Source organism: Dromaius novaehollandiae, chromosome 3, assembly GCF_036370855.1.
Source record: "Dromaius novaehollandiae isolate bDroNov1 chromosome 3, bDroNov1.hap1, whole genome shotgun sequence".
Lineage (NCBI taxonomy): Eukaryota > Metazoa > Chordata > Aves > Casuariiformes > Dromaiidae > Dromaius > Dromaius novaehollandiae.
In genome coordinates this window covers 7300128-7323813 of record NC_088100.1, presented here as the reverse complement: position 1 = coordinate 7323813, position 23686 = coordinate 7300128, and the positions used below count along the sequence as shown (strand labels likewise).

At 47.0% G+C, this 23686-nt stretch overlaps 1 protein-coding gene across 1 annotated transcript in view; it reads left to right on the top strand.

Annotated features, from left to right (window-relative positions):
* Positions 1 to 23686, top strand: part of TNFRSF21 (TNF receptor superfamily member 21) — a 41529-nt gene that overhangs the window by 1152 nt on the left and 16691 nt on the right. Inside the window, exons 2-3 of the mRNA XM_064508329.1 lie at positions 5526 to 6180; positions 7944 to 8441. Of these exons, the coding sequence (XP_064364399.1) occupies positions 5526 to 6180; positions 7944 to 8441 (1153 nt within the window). The remainder of the gene's footprint in view (positions 1 to 5525; positions 6181 to 7943; positions 8442 to 23686) is intronic.

The following is a 23686-nucleotide window of genomic DNA, read 5'->3' as shown; positions in this document are numbered from 1 at the left end:
TGTATAACGAAGGAGCGCGCTCGTTCTTGAAGTCAAGGTGGATTTTAGCAAGCCGATGCTGGCTCGACAGGAATTTGAGTAAACAACAATAATCTAAAGCCGAGAGAGAGGGTATTAGCCGGATGTCGAAGCCGAAGCATTGCTTTGCGCAGCACTAGGCTGCTGGCGGTGGAGAGCGGCCGGGCCCGCGCAGGGCACTCGCTCGGTGCTTAGACATCGGGATCGCATTTTGACCCGCCGAGGGAGGCGAATGCCGCTGCTGCACGTCTGAAAAACGAGATGTTGGTGCAGGGCTTGAAACGGAGCGGTTGGGCTCGGGTTGCTGTAGGTCAGTTTGAAATGCCGGGTCTAGAGTGTCCTTAAAGGGAGGGCGGGGTGACAACATTAAAAAAAAATATATATATATATATATAAATATAAAATATATATAAATGCATATATATATATATATATGCATTTACCTACCTACATATCTAGAGGTGGGTAAATGCAACAGCAATTTTCCTAAATAAAGCTAATCTGAGCAAACTCGTGCATGCACATGTGCCACACATGCCTGCGTGCGCTGCGCTCGAACCTCTGCATCTTACCAATTGCATGAGCAAATGAGCCATAAAACATAATTCCTGTATGCTTGCGAGCTCAGAGAGCGCTTTTTCTTTTTTCTTTTTGGCTGCCGTTCAGCAATATGGGATGCGCTGGCAAAATTCTGGCTTGATCCCTTTGGCTCGTGAGGAGTTAATGTCTTTAAAGAGGGACGCGAGGGCGTGCGAAGCGATGTTCGGTGGGCCTTCTCCCGCGACTGCAACCCCCAAGCGGCCCCGGCCGCTGGGATAGCGGGCGCTCGCCTGGGGCGGTGATTGTATAACACGGGTGTTTATAGCTGTTTACCTTGCCCAGCGTGGAGAAAAGTGTCTTCAGATGGCTTTCCTCCGCTGCAGGCTCCTCGCGCACCCGCTGCTCTCGGCAAGGTAGTTTTCTCCTTTATCTCCCCCCGTTTCCTTACCTAGAATCGGCGCTGCCCGGTTTCTCCGGCGCCTCTCCGGGGTTTGGAAAGCCTCAGGGATTTCGTCAGCTTTTTATCGAGATGAATGAAACGGTTGCGATTTATGGTGCATAGAGGCTCTGGGCTGCCGTAGCTCAAGCGCTGGAGACGTCGCTGCCTTTTTAATGGGGATCCGTCAGTACAGCTGCTCAATTTTCCTTCACAGAGACCAGATGAGCCTTTGCTGCTGTTTTGGCACATTCGGCTGTCTGCGTTTCACTTGCTGACCGTGTTACAGGGACTGCTGAGCAGGCCAAGACCGGGGCTCGTCGTTTCATTAAACCCCCGAACCGGCTGAAAAATTTTCTTACTTTTGAAGAAGCAAAAACTTTATTTTCCTTTGCCTTGAGAGCCTCGTTGCAGTCAACTTTTGGGGAGTAGGTGACTTCATCTTTTTTTCCAATGTTTTGTTCCTCCTCTTCCTGGTTCCCTTGGGCGTGAGAAGTGCCCAGAAGCTGCAGTTTCATCTGAGAGTCAGGGAATTTTGCTGTTTTCTCTTGGAAGCAATTCCCAGAGTGTCAGCGTAGCACTGAGGGTCTCCGTGCGCTTACAGCTCCCTGTGCCTGTGCTCCAGCCTTTTTCTCTACCTGGGCCATGTGCCCTGCGTTTGGCTGGCTTTTGCCTTTCTTTCTCTTTTTTAAGTCTGCCGTTGCCTTGGTCCTCCCCGCAGGACTCTTAGGTGGGGTGGCACTGTACGTAACGGAGGTGACTACTGTCTCCAGGTGTTGCACCATTTCAGGACTTACGGGTTCCTGTTATTTTGCCAATTTTGTGTTGGCAGCACTGCCGGGCTCACCGGGGTGGGGAGTGAGTTTGGGCCCTGGTGGGCTGTTGTGTTCTCTGCCGCGGCTGTCCCCCGCGTGTTCACCCTGGAGCGCGTGGCCCCGTAGAACGATTTACAGTGCAAGTTGCCCATCAGGCTCATTTGACCTAGTCAGTGTTATATTCAGTTGGCAACGCGAGGCCTTGTTTAAGAGGGTGGTAAAACACAACGTCAACGTGGAGAAGATAGTCGTCAAGCTTGGTGGCCTTAAGATGGGTTATGCCTGCGTCAGCCGGCTTGAGGTTTCGGCGCTTTTATTTCCCCTACCTTATTTGTTTCCAAGAATTCCTGTCTGCTTTCCTCATGCTGTAAAGCGTCTACGTGGTGGAGGAGATTACGACATTCGGGACGTCTTTGCTCTGTCACAGGCGCCGTTCTGGCGCGCGGTGTCACCGCGGAGGGGGACTTGCTCCCCGAGGTCCTGGAGCAGAAGGACTGTGGTCATCCCAGCCGAGTGTTTCCACTGCAGAGCGCTTCAATGTTCAGAGCTGCTTCCATGTCTGCTGCGAACGCGGAGAGCAGCACCGAAACCGCTTGAAACAAGACCCACTCCTTAGTGGTGTCTTGCACTAGTTTCTTCTTGTTCATTGCTACCCTATGTGCTTTCTTCAGTGTTGGAATAATGAAATGGGTCGTACGTAGCCATTGGATTTTGGTTCATTACTCTTTCATTTTTTTCTGCTGAAAGTGGGTGCGTTAGGCAGATTAGCCAGGAAGATCTGTTTTTTGATGCCGGTAAGCAGACCTGATGATGGGAGATCTAACCAGTAGGCATACTTTTTATTGAAGGTCTCCTTCTGCTTCTGTCACTTTCAGAGATCTGAGTGGTGACAGCTATAAAATCTGAGCAGCTGGATTTATTTATTTATTCTTAAACCAAGAAGCACAAATGCAATTAAATACTGGATGTTCAACCCTATATAGCCATCCCTCGCTATAACTTGCTTTTATCCCTAATCTTGGAAGTGCTAATGTGGCTGAAGATCTGGAGATGTTTACAAACCCAGGTGCTGGTGTATGTGTTGCTTGGTGTGGGGGTATTTGTGGTGGTGGAGCTCAGCCCTCTATAGTGCTTTTGAGAGCCTCCACTGATGGACAGGCTGTGTTTTGAGTGTGGTAGGGGCAGTAAGGAGCCATTTTACCCACGTTGCAATGGTATTTTTGATCTAAAACCATGCTGTGGGAGTTAGTGTTATTTATGGCTTTACTTACCCAGATGATATATGGAAAGTCTCTAGAGGTGGAAGTAAAGGGAGCGTGTTGGAGAGCAGAACATGGCTCCGTGGCGTGAGCCTTTGGCTTGGTTGTGCATTGATTTTTCCAAGGATCTGGCTTGTGCAAAGGTGGGAACCGGGACCTGGGCCAGTGGCATGCAGCTGCTCCTTTGCCATGCAAGGCAAGAGAGCGGCTGCTTTGAGCGCCTCTGATGCCCCATCCCGCTCGGTTCAGCGAGAGCAGCGCATTTGCACCCCGGTTAGTGTCTGCGTTCTGGTGTTGGAGCAGGAGTCGGGGCTGCCCCTCTCCCAGAGGGCTCCTGGCCAGAAGCTTTTTCTCGGATTAACTGGCTTTAGAGATTTGCCCACCTCCAGCTGGCAGAAACGGCTGCAGAGGTGGGCTAAGGTAGACGGGCACCCGCTGGCCCGCAAGCCCTGCGGTGGGGAGCACAGCCGTGTTCTCTGCAACGCTGGTCTGACGGGAAGCAGCCCTGGCTTCTCGCGCCCCTGGGTAGCGCCTTGTGCCAGCCCTCTGGAGACTGAATCCTGTTGCATCTGGCTTGCTAATTCGGGGTTGCGTCACGGAGATTATGGGTGGCAGGTTTCTTTAGAGCTAGCTAAGCGCTTCACAAATTGTGTCTTGAGGGAGGGGGGAAAGAAAGCATCACATAAGCCTTTACGGGCTGCCAGCGCGGTCTTGCTTTTTGTTTTAATTTAACGTGTGGTAATTGGCCTGGCCACTGCAGGATCAGTGTCAGCTCCTGCAGGCTTGTCTGCTTCTGTCTGCTCTTTAATTGCTGCTTCAGGAAAAAAAAAAATATATTTGTAGTGTTTTGTACAAATCCTGAGCCATAAATTATTTAGCAGGTGAAACAGCAATGTGCTGCCAGAGCATGTGTTTCCAGGAAGCAAGTGACTGCACCAAAAATGATGCGGCACAGCTTGCTGCCCTGCTGCTATGTGTGTTCTGCAGAGTCATGTTGTTGGGAGGCTTTTTTGAATATATTCGCTTTGGCTGGGATCCCAGAATAGGTGGCAGAGCAGGACCAAGGTCCTGTATAGCACAGCAAAGCGATTCATGTCCCCAGATGGTCGGTGGAGAAGCATTAGGGTCTTTGATCCTGGATCACAGGTTCTTTTAAAATTTATTTGCTTTTGGTCTGAGAAATCACCTTTGGAAATTCAGGGTAGTGTTAGCTGGTTCCCTCTTCTCCCCCCCCCCCCCCCCCCCAAGTCTTAGCCTTCAGCTATTTGAAAATATATTTTTCTAATGCCTCACATGCTGAATAAGGTAATGACTGTGACAGCCTTTCCTTGATGTGTCATTTGTTCTCAGTATATTATCTCTGCTGGTGTAGTTGATGTGAAAACTGTAGAGTAGAGGTTTTCTGGAGGAAGCGGGGTCCTGCTTGGTAGGTATGGCTTCTTTGGGGGAAATGGAGCAGCCTGCTGGAATCGGTGCGAAAGAATTAAGGCAGTAATAGCATGGAATTGGTAACAGGTACAGAGACAAACAGTTCTCTAGTTGTAATATAGCCAAACCCACCTGGGTGCAGTTTGGTGTCCAGAAGCTTGGCTTGTTGCCCCAGAAAAGAGGCGGAGACCTTTTACCTGTGTATGATGCAATGAGGAGCTATGTTACAGCAGGGCCCCTAAAAGACCTTAAAAATAGCATCGTTTTTTCTTCTTCTGTTGCAAATACATCCAGCTTGAAGTAAATTCAGATGTGACTGGAAACTCAAAGCAGAAAATATTGCAGCCTTGCCAAAGTTAAGAACTATGAAAGCCACTGTATAGATAGGAGGAACGTAGAGCAGCTGCGAAATAGTCTGGTAGCACATGCTGGTCTCAGTTTCTTCCTGTCTTGCATTAATTTAAAAGGTAACTCTTTGAAAACAGCACACTAACAAACATAGAGGAAGAAAGTTTTACACGTTAGAGCTGCCACCAGTGTTTTTGTCTTCTCAGCAAATGCTTGACTGTTACTGGGTTCCTGCTGAACCCCTCACCCTTGAAATGCAAAGCTGCTCTGAACTCTCTTGGGGTGGCCAGGTAGCGTGTACTGCTGAAACACAGCTAGCAGTATTTACTGCCCTGGCAGGGTTGCACTGTAAATGATGCTTGGTCTTGCTGAGAAGGCTGCTATCAAATTTAAGGACTATAATTGTAGTCAATTCTTAATGCCTTCATAGCAAGCTTCATCTATCCAGACTCTGACGAAGTGTCCAGGAAGCGTGCTGCCATCAATGCCCCTTCTCCTCCTCCCGACGTTGGTGAGCTCTCTGCCCTGAGTGCAAGAACTTCTCCCTTGTTCCACAGTCCTGGGAAAGTGTTCTTGGTGCTCCTGCGAGGAATTGCCAACGTGCTTTCCAGGAGATCTGTTTGGCAGAGAGGGCTCCAGTTGGGTGCCGTTGTTGACTAACACTTTGCCTCTGTCTTTCAGTTGCTCATGCTCCTCGGCACCTCTGATGCTCAGTCAAAGCTGACCTCCGAACAGAATGCCATAAGCCTCTCCTCTGGCAAGTACCGCCACCTCGACCGTGCCACTAACAAAGAGCTCATCTGCGACAAATGTCCCGCAGGAACCTATGTGTCTAAGCATTGTACAAAGAGTACCTTAAGAGAGTGCAGCCCATGTCCGGATGGGACCTTTACTAAGCATGAGAATGGCATAGAACGATGCCACGCTTGTAGAAAACCTTGTGAACTGCCAATGATTGAGAAAACTCATTGTACTGCCTTGACTGACCGCGAGTGCACTTGCCTGTCTGGTACGTTTCAGACTAATGACACCTGCATCCCTTATACAGTGTGCCCAGTTGGCTGGGGCGTCCGCAAGAAAGGAACCGAGACGGAAGACGTTAGGTGCAAGCCGTGCCCTCGTGGTACCTTTTCTGATGTGCCTTCTAGTGTGATGAAGTGCAAAACATATACTGACTGCTTTGGGAAAAACATGGTGGTGATAAAGCCAGGGACGAAAGAAAGTGACAACGTCTGTGGTTCTCCAGCGTCTCTTCCTGATACGTCTTCGTCTTCATCAAACCCAGAAGCGGGTGGAGAGCCCTATGAAGTTTCATCAACTGCTTATCTTCCCAAAGGTAATGTCAGCTGCTGGAATATAGCTATATTTTTCGTCGTGCGATTGCATTCTTGCCTCAGTTGAGACTGCTGTTTGTAGATGTTTTTACGCTGTTAAAAGGCAACCTGATCTAAAGTATGCATGGTGCTTTTGGTTTTTGGCCAGAGCACACTCCGGAGTGTATCAGTTTGCCCTTATTTTTGCTAAACTGCATTTAACAATGTTTTCACTGAGACTTCAGTCATGGTTAGACTTTTGGTTATGCTGCCGTTTGGACTAAATGAACATCACTTTCCCCAGCCACTGCTCCCATCTATATATTGCGCTGGCAGAAGTATTTGTGCATTTTTGTTGAACCTGAGAAGGGAGCTGGTGCAACAGAGAATATCCAGGGGGGAAGAGGGAAGCTTCTCTCCACTGGGCTGGTTTTCTGATGGGTTAATTGCTTTCATGCCCGTGCTTTCCCTGCCACATGTTGCCTGTACTGTGCCAACACATCGGCTTTAATTGGAACTGTTGCCAGCACAGAGATCGAGGAACCTAGGCTGTGTCATAGGTTTTTTTAACCTCTGAGACATCCATTAGTTATTACTTGTGGGGAAAACTGGATTTAACTTGACATGCTCAAGCTTAATTAGAAATAATATATCATCATAGTCTTTATTGGAAGACTGTCCTTGGATAGGAGACAGCCTCAGCTGAGGTGGTCCTCAGCACTCTCAAAGGAAGAACCTCTTTGAAGTGTCCCAAATGGGGCATTTTAACAAGAAAATGCAGTTTCTAGTGGCCTTCAAGCCTTAGCCAGTAAATGCAATTGCAGAGAAGTATTGACACTAATAAGCTCCAGTGCTTCTAGTTTGTTAGGTCTCAAAGCTTGACATGACATTGATATGTTGTTGGGAGAGGAAGGGAGGATGTTCCCTGAACTTTGAAATCAACTGTAGACAATTAGGTAGAAGTTAGTCTTTTCCCTGTTGGTGTCCTGGTCAGAATGTTTTGGGTAACTGAGTCTGAGGCACAGTCTCTTTACAGATGGTTACACCCACTCTCAGTCTTGTTTGGGATGAGACACAATCTTTTAAAGCCTAGTTTCCAAAGTAGGCTTCAGTTCTTGCTGCAGCAGCCCTTCTTCTTCTCACCAGGCTTTGGGTTACGTGGCTCGCTAGGACTTAAGAGCTGTCAGTAAAACATAATTTATTGATAAGAAAACTCAGTAAAGACTGAAAATAGATCTTAGGGGAAGGTTAGGTAGCTCATGTCGCTTCAGTAACATAGTCGATACCTCTTCAACAGCTTGTGGTGCTGAGTTGATGCTTGCGCTTCTGTAAGAAAACTCATCAGCTCCCATCAGTATTCAGTAAAGAGATAATAAGCCTCCAAATTTTCCCCAAGTGTTTCTAGCCCAAATACCAAACTTCCAAGAATTGAAATAAATAAAACTAATGTTAATAACACTTAAAAAAACCCTCCCCAAAAAGTGTGGTTTTCTAAAAATACTGAATTTGGTTGAATTGATTGACAACATCCCTTTAATCACTCAGTTTTTAACAAGCTGCCACTAACCTAAACCAGCAAAGGTCAGTTTTATCTTGAACTTAATTCTGTAACCGTACCCATCTGCTCTTGGATTCAAACCTTAACTTAACCTCTTTACCTTCTATCTGCCTGGCATTGAATTTCGGTCTCCTGGCCAAGCAGATGCCCAGACAGTTCTTAGACCATGACATTATGCTGTTTTGTGTCTCTGGTGCCATGACACTGAACTCTCTCTTCCTTTCACAGGTCTGAACTCTTCAGTTCCCAGTTTTGCACCCTCTCCCACACCGCACGCGTACAACGGCACAGGGGACCTGACAGGATACTACAACGAAAGTGCAGTGAATGATACGGACGGTGCCAACGGGATCCTTGCGGACTCCGGGGCCATGAGCCACGTGCAGAACTACCAGCACAAACACACCAGCCAAGTGCTCGAGAAGCAGCCGGCGATGGAGATGACGAGCAGTGAGAAGTCCAGCATCCCGTACAGGCCCCCCAGGAGAGGGCCACCAAGCACCCACAAGCACTTCGATATCAACGAGCACTTGCCATGGATGATTGTCCTCTTCCTGCTGTTGGTTCTCGTGGTTATAGTTGTCTGCAGTGTCAGGAAGAGCTCACGGACTCTAAAGAAGGGACCTAGGCAAGATCCCAGTGCCATCGTGGAAAAAGCTATCATGAAAAAATCCACGACCCCGACGCAGAACAGGGAGAAGTGGATCTATTACTGCAATGGGCACGGTGAGTAGTAACAACTAGGAAGCTCAGCGGCAGGCTTAGAGTGAATAGTATCCTCTCCTCCTTGAGATTTTTGAAGAAATTTTTCCTTCCTCTGTGCAGTTGCAGATGTCAGATGGTGCTTTTGATGAGCTGTCATCATGTCTAGTGACCAGTTGCTTTTCTAGTTTTCGTGGCTTTGTAGCAATCCAAAACCCATAAATTGTAGTTCCTCAACTATCTTAATCCTCTGCAGCTCCTCCTCCCCATCGCTGTTCCCATGACATTTCTCTGCTCCTACTTTATTTGTTTCTGAAGGAGTGGTTAATGGAGGGAATGTTACCTGCTCTCCTTAGCTCCTGTTCTTGCTCTTTCTCTTTCTCAACTGCCCCCTTGCTAGGAGGATCTTGAAAAACTCCTCTTTTTCTCCTTTCGTGGTGGTTCTGTTCCTTTCCCTCCTTATTTTGTCTGACTCAGGCGTGGGTCTGCTTGTCTTTCATGCTGGTCTCTTTTTCCCTCACCAGTTTTGTTCCTGGAAGGCTGAGTCATCCCCTGCTTCTTGGCTATGCCTCAATTTATGGTTCTTTCCCCTAAATCTTGACCTACTGGCTTGTTTCCTCTGCCCTTTTCCTTTCCTGGAGTGAGAAATGTTATCCTCAGTGGCTGTATTATGTATGGATCCTACTTCACGTATTTAGGGAGAACAGATCTTCCCGGAGAGTTCGCTTTGTAGTTTTTCCTATGCTTTAGGCAGGTGACTTGCTGTCAACTTTGTGATGCTACTTAAAGGTGAACTGTGATGCTCATAAATGGAGACTTCTAAAAATCAGCCATACATTAATGATGGCATGAACATGAGCAACCTGTATTAGCTATGAGGAGCTGTGATCTCCCTAGCAGGGATGCACAGTTCTGCCTCTGCAAAGCGATGGTGGCAGCTTTGACCATCTCACCCTGCAAAGGCAATACTGACAAGCAGTTCCTTAAGGTTCAGATTGCTCAGCCTTAGACATCCCTTTACAGTTAACCTTTAGAAAAGCACATTTAACAAGGGAACACAAAAAAGACAGAACAGATTGAAAAAAAGATTTAAAGGTTTAAGAGAGATCAGTCCTTGAGGAAAATCATCCTTGAGTGCTTAAGTACAAGGCAAAGAAGGCTTTGAGTAGGGTGTCTCCTGCCATGTGCTGGGTTTTTCTTCCTGCTGATTAACAGACCCCCACTTTTTCCTCCGTTAGTGTATTTGTAGAACAGTTAAGGTCTTGCTGGAATTAATTTTGTGCCTGCTTTTGTGCTTGTGCTGTCTATTAGTTTCCTTTTGTCTCTTTAGAATTCTTGGTTTGCAGTTTGGGCTTTTTTTCCCCTTGCGACAAGTTCTAATAACTTTTTTCCAGCAATTTCTGCACTCCTTTGTCCCTTAAACCTGTGGTGCCCAAACTGGTCCCTGAGGCTGTGGTAAGTGATCTGCAACAGGGCCACAGAACCTTATTAAACAGTTTTGCTTGTATATGCTTTAAGAAATACTGAGGTTCATTGATTCAGCCATGGTTCATTGGCCAAAAACGGCTGGTTATTACTGGCTCGGTGTTTTTTTTTCCCCCAAGACCTTAATTACCAGTTCCCTGGATTGGTTGAATTTCTCACTCTTTCCTTTTCTGGGAACAGTGAATTCTGTCAGCTGAGAGCAGGGGTTGAATTTGTACAGCTCGGGCCGTGATCAAGTTCAGAGACTACTGCATGTTGTCTTTAGCAGATAAGAAAACTCCTGCAACTAGTATTTCTGCTGATGTCCCCAAGGAAGCTTGAGGAGCTGATGCTGTTTGCGGGGAGGCACAGGGAATTCAGCTGCTCAGGCATAATGCAAGGGGAAGGGGTCTGTCTCTTGGGGTCCCTTGCTGTGGGTGATGTAGCTGGAGTAAGCAGATAGACTTTTAGTTTGGTGGGGTTTTTTGTTTGTTTGTTTTGCCTGAAAGTGAAAGGACTTCATTCAGCCATAAGATCTTAGTTAGCTGTGCTGGTGTAACAAAGCAGATGCAACACTGGAGATGATGTTTCCTAACTTGGTGCTTCAACCCATATGCATGGCAGGTGGCCCTTCTCCCTGGTGCAAGAGCTCCTGTTGTGGGTGGTGCTGTGTGTGAGATTACTGAGGATAATTCAGGTTAGGGAAACTTTACAGATAAGATAATGTATGGTGAGCAATGAGGCTGAGTAAGATCATTTAGGTATAACCCCACCTCCCAGATCTTGGCCTCCTTTGGAGGACGGCGTAGTTCGTGGGTTGTGTGCTTCCGAAAATGAATCGCCCCTGATCTTTCCTCTGTCTTCCTTTAAGAGCTGGATTTGGCTATGACATGGGATTTGTAAGATATTTGCAAAGTTTTCTCTCTGTGTTCGGAAATAAGCAGGATGTAACTGCAGCAACAGCACTTAGTTAATAAACTGGCCCGGTATCTGATCCAGACTCTACAGTCCTGAGGCACAAATTCCCCAATTACTCCTGCCTGACCTGTTTTACACCGCACTCCCGATCCTTCCTGTGATGGTCAGTGGTGCCTGCGTGCCTGGATGGCTTCATGACTTGCTTCTGCCGTCAGACATCTTCATTTGAACTTCACACAGTGAAGGCAAGAGGAGCCCAAACCGACTGTTTTGTCTCACTTTAAGTGCAGCCGTGCTGTAGCTTAAATTGCGCTGGATGTGCCTGGGGCGGCCCTGCTGGTTAGCTCTTATTTGGTGGCATTGCGCTGGCCCATCAGGTGTGAAACCTTTCTTCTGCAAGGTGATGTGTGAAGCCCTCTCTGGCTTTTCTTATTGAAAGGTTCAGCTCTTAACACTGTTTACGTGAAACACAAGAAAGCAAAAGCGTAGCAAAAAGGAATTGGCCTTTTTTTATTAACTGACCCTAAGGCTAAGATGTGCTGCAGAACTGAAGCATTACGGCTTAGCTTGCTGCTGCTGTAGTGGCTTTTTGTACCCAAATCACGTTTTGCAGAAAGTCACCTGAAGCAATACTTCAGACGTGGGCGAATCTAGCTGGGAACAAATGTACTGGGCTTTCCAGAGAGGAAACTTTTGTCCTGTGTTAGTTCAGTCCCCTTTGTGGTAGGAGGCCACAACTAAGCCTCTAGATCGGGTGCAAGAGCCTGGTTTGTGGTTGCGCTAGCAATGCACCAGGCAGGCAGCTACACTTAAATTATCTTTCTGAGCTGGAGTGAAGGCCTGGAGTTGGATGCTTGCAGTGCACTGATTTCTGTGTGATCTCCCCTGCCTATATATGAATGGGGTCGCAGGACCTGCCGATCTGGTGGCTGTGAAGGGCTGCAGCAATGAGGATGTCGGGGTGTGTTTATGTGCCCATGTGTCCGCATAGCATGTGTCCATGCTGTGAAGCATGGATGTAATTGTTACGCACAGCTGCCCTGTTTGCTACCTCCTCCCTCCTAATCCTTTGAGTAAACAGCTTTAACCTTTGAAAGGGGAGATCGTGGAGCTCTGCTCAGGGAGGGGTGGACAACTGTATCAGCACCCTGGCAGTTCTTGCACCTCTGATGCGGGGAGGATCAGGGTAGCAACAGCAGTGTTGCCAGCACAGCAGAGCTTGAAGGCTTTGCACCTTTGGAGGACTTTTTTTATTTTTTTATTTTTTTGGCTTGTGCCTGTTGGTTCTAAGCGAAGTATAATCAGAGAGGAAGTAGCACTGCTTAGTGTCGGAGCAAAGACATCTTGCTATGGCTAGGCTCCTTCCCAAAAGAGGAGAATTGAGGGGTGGGTTTTTGTTTGCCTTTTGCAAGGCTTATTGTTTTGAAGAGCATTTTTCTGAGAATATTGGAATTATCCATGTGCAGGAATTGCATCATTAAAAATTACTTGTGTGCACACTGTAGCTGCTGCTTTGACAGACCTTGGTGAAAGCAGTGGCTCAAACTTGTGCCTGGTTCCTGATGGCACTTAATACTGAATTGCTGACATACTTGTGATACCCTTGTCATCCTGAACAGCGTGGAGCATTTCATCCTCCTGCAAGCTGGTGTTTATGCCCCATGCTCTCTCTATAGTCATAATACATGCCTTAAATAACAGCCTAAACCTAAAATTAGTAGTAGGTTGGGAGGCTGGTGTTGAAACGAGAGCCATGTCCTTAAAATGGACGTGTTCCAGCTCAGATGGCAAATGCTGATTATTCTGAACGGCTTAAACGGTTCAGAGGGTTGGGGACAGCTCCCGATGACTAATGACCTGAGCTCAGGGCAGGGTTGGCACACTGGAAAGTCCCTGGCCCTTGGTGAAGGAGCAAGGGCTGGGCTGCCTCCATGTCTTCCCGAACAGTGGGGTCTCCTTGGAGCTCTCCCCAAGTGTCCCAACATCTCATCTCAAAGGCAAAGCACCGACAGTGCTGCCATGCTCGAAGACGCTGGGTCTCGTGCCACTTCAGTTTGCTCTTATTTTCTAGATCTGCAGATGGAAATCCTGTGGGCAAAGGCAGTTTGCCCAAGATTCCCGAAGAAACCGGTGGTTAACTTTCAGTATAACTGTGGTGTCTAAACCATGCGGTGACTGTGCTGTAAGTCCTGCTCCTTCCTTGCACAGGGAAGTGTTTTTAAGCTTGTATGACTGGTTTCTTTTAGAGGGTTCAGAACAGCCTGCACATTGAAAATCTTTGTTCCTCTAAACAATCTTTCCATTTTAGCAAATACCTATTTTCTCTCTTCAGCTGTTTCCAAAGGCAAAGAATGGAACTGGCAAATGCCTTCTGTTAAAAATGGAGGGTTGAAGCCTTCTGTAAGTCTTGGAAATGCCAAATTTTGAATCAGTCTATACAACACGTGGGCTTGAACTCATCTTACAGAAACTGCTGATAGTGTTGCCTTTGACTTCCACCCACTGAGTAGCAGAAGGTGGAAGACATGGACCAAAATGAAGTGTGTAAAGAGTTACTTTTCCTTGTAAAAACCACTTGCCTGTAGAAGCATCCTGAGACGATGTGCCAAGAGGCAAGAAGAGATATGGTAGTCTTGGAGTCAAAAGACTGAAGAACAGGTCTTGGCAGTGCAGGCTGGATTGAGATTTCACTTCCCTTTTATTTTTTGAGTTTGGTAGTTGCACGTTATTGCAGTGGGTGGTAAGAGCGAAGCTAGGAAGCCTCTGGTTAAATAACCCTCAAGAAAGCAGCTGTTTTGAAAAAGCTACCTACAGCTGAGAGGGAGCTGAGCTGTGATGGCAGGTAGAAGAGTGCTCATGGCAAGTGGCTCAGGATCGGAGGCCCTGTCGAAAGGAAAGAGTGGGGAGTCAAAGGGTGATGCTGGAAAAATGGAGAGTGGTGGGATTTCATGGTCTCGATTGCTCAGTTACCATGTTGGGAGCTGGGATCTTCTCAGCTGGTGATTCACCAGGAATATTGCTTGGCTTGCAGCTCTGTTGCTGCGGGAGCAAGGCTAGACTTGACCCTGTTTTGAGCAAAAATCCTCAAAGCATGTAGGTGAGGGTGTGGAAGAGGGACAGATCCTCGCTAGAAAGCAGGGTGTCCACGTGTGCCTGTCCCCATGCCACGGTTCATCGCTACGGGGTCCTTCAGAGTGAATCTAGCTGTAACGGGAGTGTTGGCAGTGGGCTGAGGACACCTTAGGTCATGCAGGCTTGTCCTCACGTGAAATCGGATGTGTGTCGTGTTGGAAGACACTTCTCAGTAAATTCTTTTCTTCTGGATGACTTCACGGTTTTGCACCCAGGCCTCAGGTAGCACAGAAATGGCCAGCAATACCTGGCGAGGGCAGATGTGCCCATTGCTGCTCAATACTTGCTGTTACGCCTGAGGGGGAACAGCCCTGCGTGCGTGTGTGTAAATCCAAGTATGACTCTGGCAGGCAGCACACGAGATCGGGGATTAATGCCTGTCTACCTGCCAAAACGGGGAGGCAGAGGGTTTGTTTAAAAGCAGTCTCTCCTCTGGCATCTGCAGTTTAATGATCTACAGATGTTGGTCTGCTCCTCTAATATGAGCCTGTCCCCTTCTTCAGAATAAGATCCAGTCAGAAATGGTAGCACCGGTATTTCAGTGTTTTTACAGCTCAGTTAAGCTGCTGCGTGGTTGAAATATCCCTTCAGCTGGGCCGAAGCTGCTGCTCTGGGAATATCCCACAGCTAAGACGGCCTGGGATGGACCTTGCCACCATAGCCTGAATTTGGGGAAATTTTCTTTTTTTTTTTTTTTTCTCCCTTCCTGAGACCATACCCTCTGGCTGTCTACAGAGGTGCTGTTTTTTGGCTGCGGGTGCTGCGTGGTCGGCGCCTTTCGAGCAGGGCAGCTTTGTGCCTGCTGGCTAACCTCGCGCTGCTCGCTGGCTCCGACCCTCGCTCGGCAGGCTGGCGTGGCCTCCCTCCACTCCTCTGAAGCGCCCGCTCATTTAAGAGCTGGAAAAAGCAGAGTGGTTGAATGCTTTGCCTGGCGTCGGTCTATTCAGTGCAAGGGCTTTGTGTCCGGCCCCGTCGTCGCATGCCGCCGACGGCATTGTGCAAACGTCTCGTGTTTGCCCTCTTCCTGAAGTCTCCTGCCGTCAGCAGAGCTGAATACTCTCAAGCTGATTTTTTTCTTTTTTTCTTTTCTTTTTTTTTTTTTTTTGAGAGCCAAAATGGTGGGCTAATGTGGAAATTGCACATGGATAGGAGCACGTGGGGTCTGCATCCCGCGGAGCTGTGGTCCGGGCCCTCCTGCCTCGTTGCCTGCTGATTTTAACCTCCTTGAACTGGAAAGGGCAAGTATGTGCTTGGTGCTGCAAGCCGTGTTGGTGCTGTTGTGCTCCTGAGTCTCCAGGCGCTCTGGTGGGATGCTCTCATGGGGACTTGTTTGTGCGCAGGGCAACACTGGGTGCTAAATTTGTTCTGACACAGGGCTTTTCATTTTGAGGTAGCTGTGGGGTTAAAAACAACCCTTCCCACAGCCAGCTGCTTAGTCTGCAGTGGGAACCTGCCAGCGTGGAGGAGGCAGCTGGAGCGGTGGCCGTGCTGCTAGAGGTGGCCAGCCCCAAAGGCAGCACGTGCATGTTGGGCCGAATCCATCCTTGAGCTTTTGGGAAGCTGTGCAGTTTCCAAAGGGCTCGTGCACGAGTTGAGCAAGGCTTCGTGGTAAAAGGAGGCCTTGGAAAATGCAAGTAAGAGAGACTGGTGTTCTGCTTAGGGGATGGGAAACCTAATCAAGTGCAGGTTTATTATATCTTGTTCCTGGGTCTTATTGCATTAGCAGGCCTGAAGACTGGTGCTTGATCACTTTTAATATGCGTTGCTACGCAAGCCATCTGTCCGCAATGTGTGCAGGTCTGTGCGATCCTGGTCTTGGAAGATAGCACATTTGCTCCAAAATCTGCTTAAAAAAATGCAGTCAAAAATGCTAGGTGGCACCTGCATTAATTAAGGGATCTGTGCTCACCTGCTGTGGTAAGGCTGAATGTCTAAGGCACAGTAACTCTGCTGGGAGAAGACAGTTACCCTTGGAGAAAAATGTGCTGCCAATTTCTTGAAATCCTGTACTTATTTCTGTGTTGGGAAGGTTGTGGTTTCTCATGTCTGTAAGGCTCTAGCACATAACTCCTCGAGTAACAAGGCAGATTTTCCCTGCTCACCAAGGCTTCATCTAGGAAAAATTCAGGAGGTAAATTTAATCCTAGGGCTGGCATCTGTTCCTAGCTGGATGTTTATATGACCCTGGCTGCAACAGTTTGTTTGCTAAGGGTTACCAGCCTGTTCGAGAGAGTTATGAAGATTACCTCTACAAAAGCTGTTTAAAATTTAATAATTCCATAAAATGCTTAAGCTGCTTGGCTGTTCCCTTTTACACCTAAAAAGAGTGAGTCTATCTGGACACTGTTATTTGGGGCATTGCAGAGTCTGGGCAGAGAAGGCACCTGCCAGGAGAGTTTCCAGTGGTGGCAGGTGGGAGCTCACATGGGTTTCAGGAGCTTTGAACCAAAAGTGATGGTCTCAGTGCTATGATAGCGGTGACTTCAACGTAGTGCAGGATGAGAGGGAGGTCCCAGAGCTGTCGCAGGGGGACTACTGCCCGGCTTGTCCATCACTGCTTCTCGTGCTGTCCATCGAGTCCCTGGGGTTAAAAATGTTCTTAACCACACGGTGGCTGACTGTAAGCCTTCCTTGACTGTCTGGTCTTGCAGAGAGTTATTTTCCAGAGCATGTGGGAAGTGTTTGTCAGGAGTCCATTTCCTGCTCTGCAAGATTTCTTGTTTTTTTCTTAAAACAACAAAAAAAAACACCCTTCAGTGGTTTGTCACCCAGACAGTGCATGCTGAGGATGTGAATCACTAGCTTCTGGGAGGATCTGACACCAGCACTTGTCCTCCGTGGGAAAAACTAGCAAAGCACTCTGCTCTAAATGCGTCTCCATAAACGCCTCCTCTTCTCCTATCCGGGCAAAGGCTCTTGTTCAATTGCACCTTTTGCAAAGCTCCTTCTTTAGGAGCTGAAATATATCTCTGTGTGTGGGCAGGGAGTCTTCAACAGAATCTTTTTTTTTTTTGACTCACTCAGTCTCAAAGGTGAAATTTTCATATTTGGGAAGATTCTTGCATCAGGGATTTAGGATTTTTTAAGCCCCAGACTTGCCAAGCTGTGGTGTCCTGACAATTGGAGTTTGGATTTGTCGCCTCCTGGCTCTGTTGTACACGTAGGTTTTTGGTGTGTTTTCCAAGGTAAAAATAGCCTGCTATGGCTATGTTTCACATGAGTCAGTAGGATATTCAGAGGTAGTAGGTGGGATGAGCTCAAGAACAGAGTTCAGTTAGCAACTGAAGCTGTTATCTGAATGTAGGAAAGGGTTGGGTTATATCTCCACCGCAGTCTTCCTGTCTGACTCCTGTGTCTGCCTCAGCTTTGCTCTCCACCCGTGATATCTAATCCTCAAGGCTTCTGCAAATGTCAGAATCCAGCCAGCCTGACTGTGTCAGGCTATGTCACCCCACATGGTGCCACGTGCTCATGCCACAGGTATGACAAAGATCTAATAATGGTGAAGAGTTAACTTTTTAGCAGAGGAAAGGAGATGAATTTTAAGGATTCCCTTATGGGAGGCCATGGTGGTGCTGATGTACAAGGCAGAAGGGGCTTGCAGCCTGGCAGATGTAATACCAGGTTTGCCATGGGTCGGGTAGGATCTCCCTGGCTTTCCTTCGCAGTTGAACAAGATGGCTGGCACTTAAGCTGTGTTAACCCTTTCCTTCATGCTGTGTCTTGGGACAGCTGTGCAGGCCGTGAAACACGAGATTGCCCTTAAAGAAGGCTGCTTCTCAACCAGCACTTTTCAAGTATCAAGTGACACTTGCCTCGAGCTCTGAAAATGAAAATAATGAATGCTTTTTGTTTGCGAGAGGGTGGGGAGAGGTAGGAACCAAAGTTCCTCTGTGGTTAGGCTCTTCTGACTTTCCCGTATCTGCTGTCAGGTGCTCAGATGTAGCCTTCTGGCGGGGTAACTCTTCCACTTGATTTCTAATTCATTGGAAGATATCAACAAGCAATGGCAGAAAACAGAACTGACTTCTTGTAGGTATTACCAAACTGAGATACGTGCGTGCTGGCGCTGCTGGTCGTAGCTCTGCTTAGCGCTGGCTTTTTGCCCTGTTTGAGGCCAAACAATCGCCAGAGAATTCAGTTCATTTCCCACCCGTAAATACCAGGGTTACGGGAGACAAGCAAGGCTTGTCCAAAATGAGCTCAAGAGTCGTTAAAGCACAAACAAGTCTCGCGCACTTGTCTGATGACCAATTAAGTGACTTTTATGAATGGAATGAGTGACCGCTCGGTTCAAGGCAAGTTTGAGCCAAAATCTGTGCTCCCTGGCAAGGCGGGAGATATCTAAAGAAGTTGGAAACAGATGGGAAAAATCTTTAACCCTATTCAAAATAAATAAGCAACTGGAAGTCAGGTCATGCAGGCAAAATAGCCTTTATGGGAAAGGTTGGAGGGAGGCGACGTGGAGACGGGATGTGGAGTTGCCAAAGCAACGTGCTTGGAGGTTAGAAACCATGCCGTTGCCTCTGGACTTCTCTCCACAAAGATCCTCCATGCAGCTCAGTGTTTTTGCAGTGTATTTTCACTGGGCGCTTATTCAGTGGTGCCTTTTGCTTGCATGGCTGTGCAGGCACCCGTTGGTCTCTGCCCTCTGGGAGTGGGACTGTCTGTTTGCTTTCTGCAGGGTTTACTCTAGATGTGCCTGGGTGTGCCTGCATTCCCGTGCGTCTACACCCTCGGGGTTTGGATTTACCTGTGCACAACATGTCGGCCTTGGTCCTGGCTTTATAAAGGGAATTCTTCACCCTTCCATCAGCGGCACAGCCCGGGGTGCAGCTGCACTGTCCCCATGGGTAGGAGCAGTACCAGCGCTGCCTGGTTGCTAACAGTTCTGCTGAGCCCTGGGACACTGCGTCCGGAGCTATAAAGCAGTCCTGCAAGCAGGTAAAAGCCTGCAGTGAGGTCTGAGCTGCTCCAGATTAACTGCTGCTAGAGGTTTGCTCTGTGCTACTAGCTGGGAGCCTGGTTTTGAGGGGGAAAAGCCACCTCCGTCCTACCCTCACATGAACATTTCTTGTGATCTCATGGAGGCTTTGTCCTGCACCAGCATTCTTGTAGCAACTCTGAAGTAACTCTGGATAAGCCATCTCTTTGCAGGCATTTTTTTTCCTCCTCTATTTTTGCACTGAAGACCTCTTTCATTAAGTGCTACCAATGCAATTTCATAGTAGACAGCTTAAATACTGAGTTTAAACACCATAATAATAAGTTTGTGCAGAAAATCTCCACTTTTATCCTAATAGTAAAAGTGCTAACTAAATTGCTTTCTTTGAAGAGCTTTGCCTTGCATAAGCATTCAGGGGTCATTATGACCTTAAAATATTAGGTCGTTACCTGATGTAGCTCATCCCAGTGTTTAAATAGGCATTTGTGTGAGTCGTATTTCAACCAAGACATGCCTGGATGTCCTAGATCCTTCCGAAGTTGACCCTGCTGGTTTATACGCAGTTCTGCTGAACGAATTGCAGGTGTAAGTCTGATACCAGCTGTGACTTCAGAGCGAGGGCTGTTCCTGTTTAATTCCAGTGTCCTCCAAAGGGAGGTAATAAATAGGGTCCAAAATGATGGTGATAGAGAAGATGATATCACCTGCTCCATAAACAGCAAGGAGCCAGCTCTCCCAGTGCTGTTCTTCTGGGCTCTCGTTACAGCGGCAGCAAGAGGAGGGATGAAGGAGGGGAGCTGAGATGGTCTGGGGAGACGTGGTGGGAGAGTCCATAGCCTTCCTCATGCGAGTGCAGGGCAGGCTGTGGCCTCAGCCTGGCTGCAAGGTCTCCTTGGACATTTCCTAGTTACTGGCAAGCTCAGAACCTCTTTAGCTTTGTGCTTATGTGGCTGTGACCATGGGAAACGTGGAACAGCTGGGTTAAAGTGCCATCCCATCAGAGCTGAATGGTTTTAATTGTGGTTTTGGGGCTCTGAAGGCTTCATGAGTTGCCTCTGGCCTCAGTGTTCAGATGAGTGTGGTGGGAAAATGTCCAAGTAGCTGAGAGAACAGTGGTGGGTGGGGAAGACCCGGGGCTTCAGGTGGAGCTGTGGCTTTTCCCTTTGCGTACTCGTAATGGGATGCACTTCAATGTCCAGAACAGACAAACACAAATTTCAAGCAAGTGAAATGAAAAGCATGTGATAAACATCTATGGACATGTTCTCATCAAAACTGGAAGCTGTGACACTGTTAGTACTCTGCGGAGTAATTTTGGAAGGGTTCTGGAAATATGGAAATAGTATGACTGTAAGCCTATTATAAGCATTACCATTTTATTTTAGTCTTGAACAAGTGAATTAAGTTACTGTAAATGGCTTGAGCAGTAATACTTGGCAGTGTGCAGCAGCAACTTGTCATGTAATGGTTTTAACCTTATTTTTCAGAACAGAGGGAGTAATGGTTTTCCAATTGACTCCAGCCAAATCTGTACTCAAGTCCATCTCTTCCATATCTCTTTGGAGTTTTGTTTGCACAATATTCAAGTGGATGTAGTGAACATACGGGGCTTAAATTCCTTTAATAGTTGCAGAAAAGCTAATTTAAGGTTCTTGGAGTATTAAGGTAAAAATTTCCAACTCTGTTCTTAATAGAAAGTTTATTCTCTGGTTATTATACATCATTAAGTTCTCTACTGTGTGGTGCATTCTCATGCCATGGAATATTATTGCCAAAGTATATAAACATGTTTGTCGTTACACTTTATTGAATTGTGTGATTAAATATACTAAACTTGAAAACGTCAGGAGGACTTCTAGTGCTTTGTGTTGTAAATCTTTTTTGAGAACATGAGGACTAAATACTGTGTTGATGTGTATATACCGATGTAAATCAAGTTCTGACGAACTGATAACTTGCCTCACCTCTACAGCAACTATAAATACTGGGGTTTATAAGCATTAAACACGTAGATAGGAGCAGATACTACGTGGGTTTTTCCTTTCCGGGGCAGTCTGTGTTCTATGTGGGGTCATAAAAAAGCAATTATGTTTTAACGCTTCTGGATGACTGATTTGCGCAGGAGCGGGTATGGACAAAGCTTCCACCCAGCTCCAATGCTTCATCTCGCCCTGTCGCAGGATGAGTGGAGGCACCTTCTCTTGTTGTGAGGGACCTGGAGGTGGCTGACGCTTGGAGACCGTAACTGATATGGGGAAGGGATTGTCTCGTTCTCCTTGCTGAACACCGGGTTGAGTGAAATCTTACTGAACTTACTGGGAACACGACACTGTTATGAAAGCTTCAGATGTATTTTGGTTTTTATTTTGCTTATTTCCTCCCCTCCACTCTCAAAAACCTCCCTGTTTGGCTTATTTTATCTCGTAAGAGCAACACGCGCGCGAGTGTCTGCTCAGCACCTCTGCCTTGGTTTGTAAATAAATGAGTAGCGCCAAACCAGCTTATCCTTCCTGGCATAGCTCTCACTACCTTGGTGCACAAGTTAGGCAGAGCTCTTTTTCTACCTTCATATTTAGCTTTATTCTGTTCCGTGCTGAAGGATGAAATTAAAAGCATGTTGGCTGCATAAACGAGCCGTTCTTCTGCTTGTGGCTTTCTGAATCTTGTCTGTACTGCAGCCACGTGAGCCTGGACTACTGCAGTCTGTTATCCTTGGGGGGCTGTAAGAAAATCCTCTCTTGCTAGTAGTTTAAAAAAGATGAAATGCACTTAGTGTTTTGCTGCTTGTATGCCAAAATTTGTTGAATTTGATAGTTTGAAGGATTGATGTGTGTCTTTTTTAATCCAATTTTGCTTACATGCTGCTTTCTAAAACATAGGTCTGTAATGTCCAAAGGCATTTAGGGTTAGTCAGGGTGTAGTTCACCATGGTTTAGTTGCCAGCGTAATTTGAAGTGTGTGTAGCTTGCTGTGCAGAATTGACAGCGTGCCCGGATCTAAAGGCATTGGCAGTGAGGGCCTGGGTTGTGTTTGGAAGCGTGTGGGTTATCTGTGTCGACTTGAGCTAAGGACGGCCAGGTCTTTGTGAGAGTAACTGGAATAGTTAACAAGATGAGACTTAATTCCTGTTACAGCTGCCGGCATCTGCATGTTGAAATTTTATGGGTAATAACATTTTTATGTACCTCAGATAATTAGACCCATCATAAAGCACAATAGCATATCTCACAGCCCTTTTTTATTCTTTAATGCTGGGGAACATTTTCTTTGTTTCAGGCTTATTCTGAATAATGAGGAAGGCTTTTTTTTCTGAACCTTCCCATAGTTAAAATCAAACCCTGTGGCTCTGGCTCCTGAGGACAGAGCTGGGGAAGCAACCCCTCATCTTGCTGACTGTCAGCCTGAGATTGAAGCTGCTGGAGGAGCAGCTCAGTGATGCAGCTCTTTCCTTTTAAACCCCTTGGCTGTGTGTGTCATGCTCCAAATACGGGTTTTAATCTCCGTGTTTTCTCGCTGCACCGGAGGGGACTCTTGGTTGAACACCTGTAACTTGCTGATTTAAATGTGTTGTGCAGATTTAAATGTGTGGCTGCCAACGCAGCTTCCCTAGGCAGCGTGAATGTTTCTGTAGATCGCATTAGTCCAACTGCTCCGCCTCGTCTGTGCAGAGGATTAGAGGAATGTGTTAGCAACACGCTCACAGCATCCACGAGAGCCTCAAGTCCCCATGTGCCAGGAATAACACTAACGCAGGACTCATTCGCTGCTCTTACGGGTTGCATCCCCCAAGCTGGTTTGGTGGGCTTAGCTGTAGGCAAGGTCTGCCAGAAACACTGGGCCTCAAATACCCTTGATTTCTGGTGAGATATTGCATGCAAAGGCTTTTCAGGGGCTACCTGCTCCTCTAAGTGATGAGTGTGGCCAAATTCTGCAAGGGGGAGTTGAGCAGAGCCCAGACTGCACTGAACCCATTGCCAGAGATATATATAATTCTTTTTCATTATGGTGGGAGGAGAGTAGGAATATGCAAAATATGGCATGTATTTAAATGAGTTAGCATTTCTGTTTATCAAGTGGGTTGAGTACCAGCTTAGATGTTCTGAGCTCAGTAGGGTTATGACTGCTGGAAAACGCTATGTGAGTTTGTACCTTGTAAGTAAACACAAATGTCTTTACGCGGCAGTTTTGATAAGCCTGTGGGTTTTTTTATGAAAAATATGGTTTGATGCTCTTGGGGCTCAGACTAGAGGGTGCACTTGGGAGATTGGACTAAATTGCGTTAAAGTTGCTAACTTTTGCAGCTGTGGGAAAGTTTAGGGCTATGAAATGTTTCTCTGTAAACAGCAATTTTTGCTGACACAGATGTAGGGTGTGTAGATGGAAGAAGAAATAGCCTGTGTAGTAATGGAAGAGTGCTGGCTCATGAGGAAACCTGAGATGTGGCAACATCTCTGAAATTCAATTGAATTTTTCAATTTTGAAGTTGAAAAAATTTTCAGAATTTTTCAGTCTCTGAAAAAATTGAGCTTCTTGTGCGGATGACTTTTGCTGACCCTTCATATGGTGGTTTGAAAGAGGCGTTCTTTAGCTTGGTAAAATATGCCTAATTGGTTCTTGTGAAGAGAGGCGGTGGCTTCCTTTGAAGACTTAACTCCTGACCTCTACTAGACACAAGGACAAGTGTGCTGTTTACATTGCTCCTAAAGCTTCAGGGGAAAAAAACCTCATCGTCTTGAACCAGTGTGTCTCAACGGCTTGGTAGCAGAGATCTGGGGAAAATTCTGTCTTTGTACTCTTCAAATCCCATACC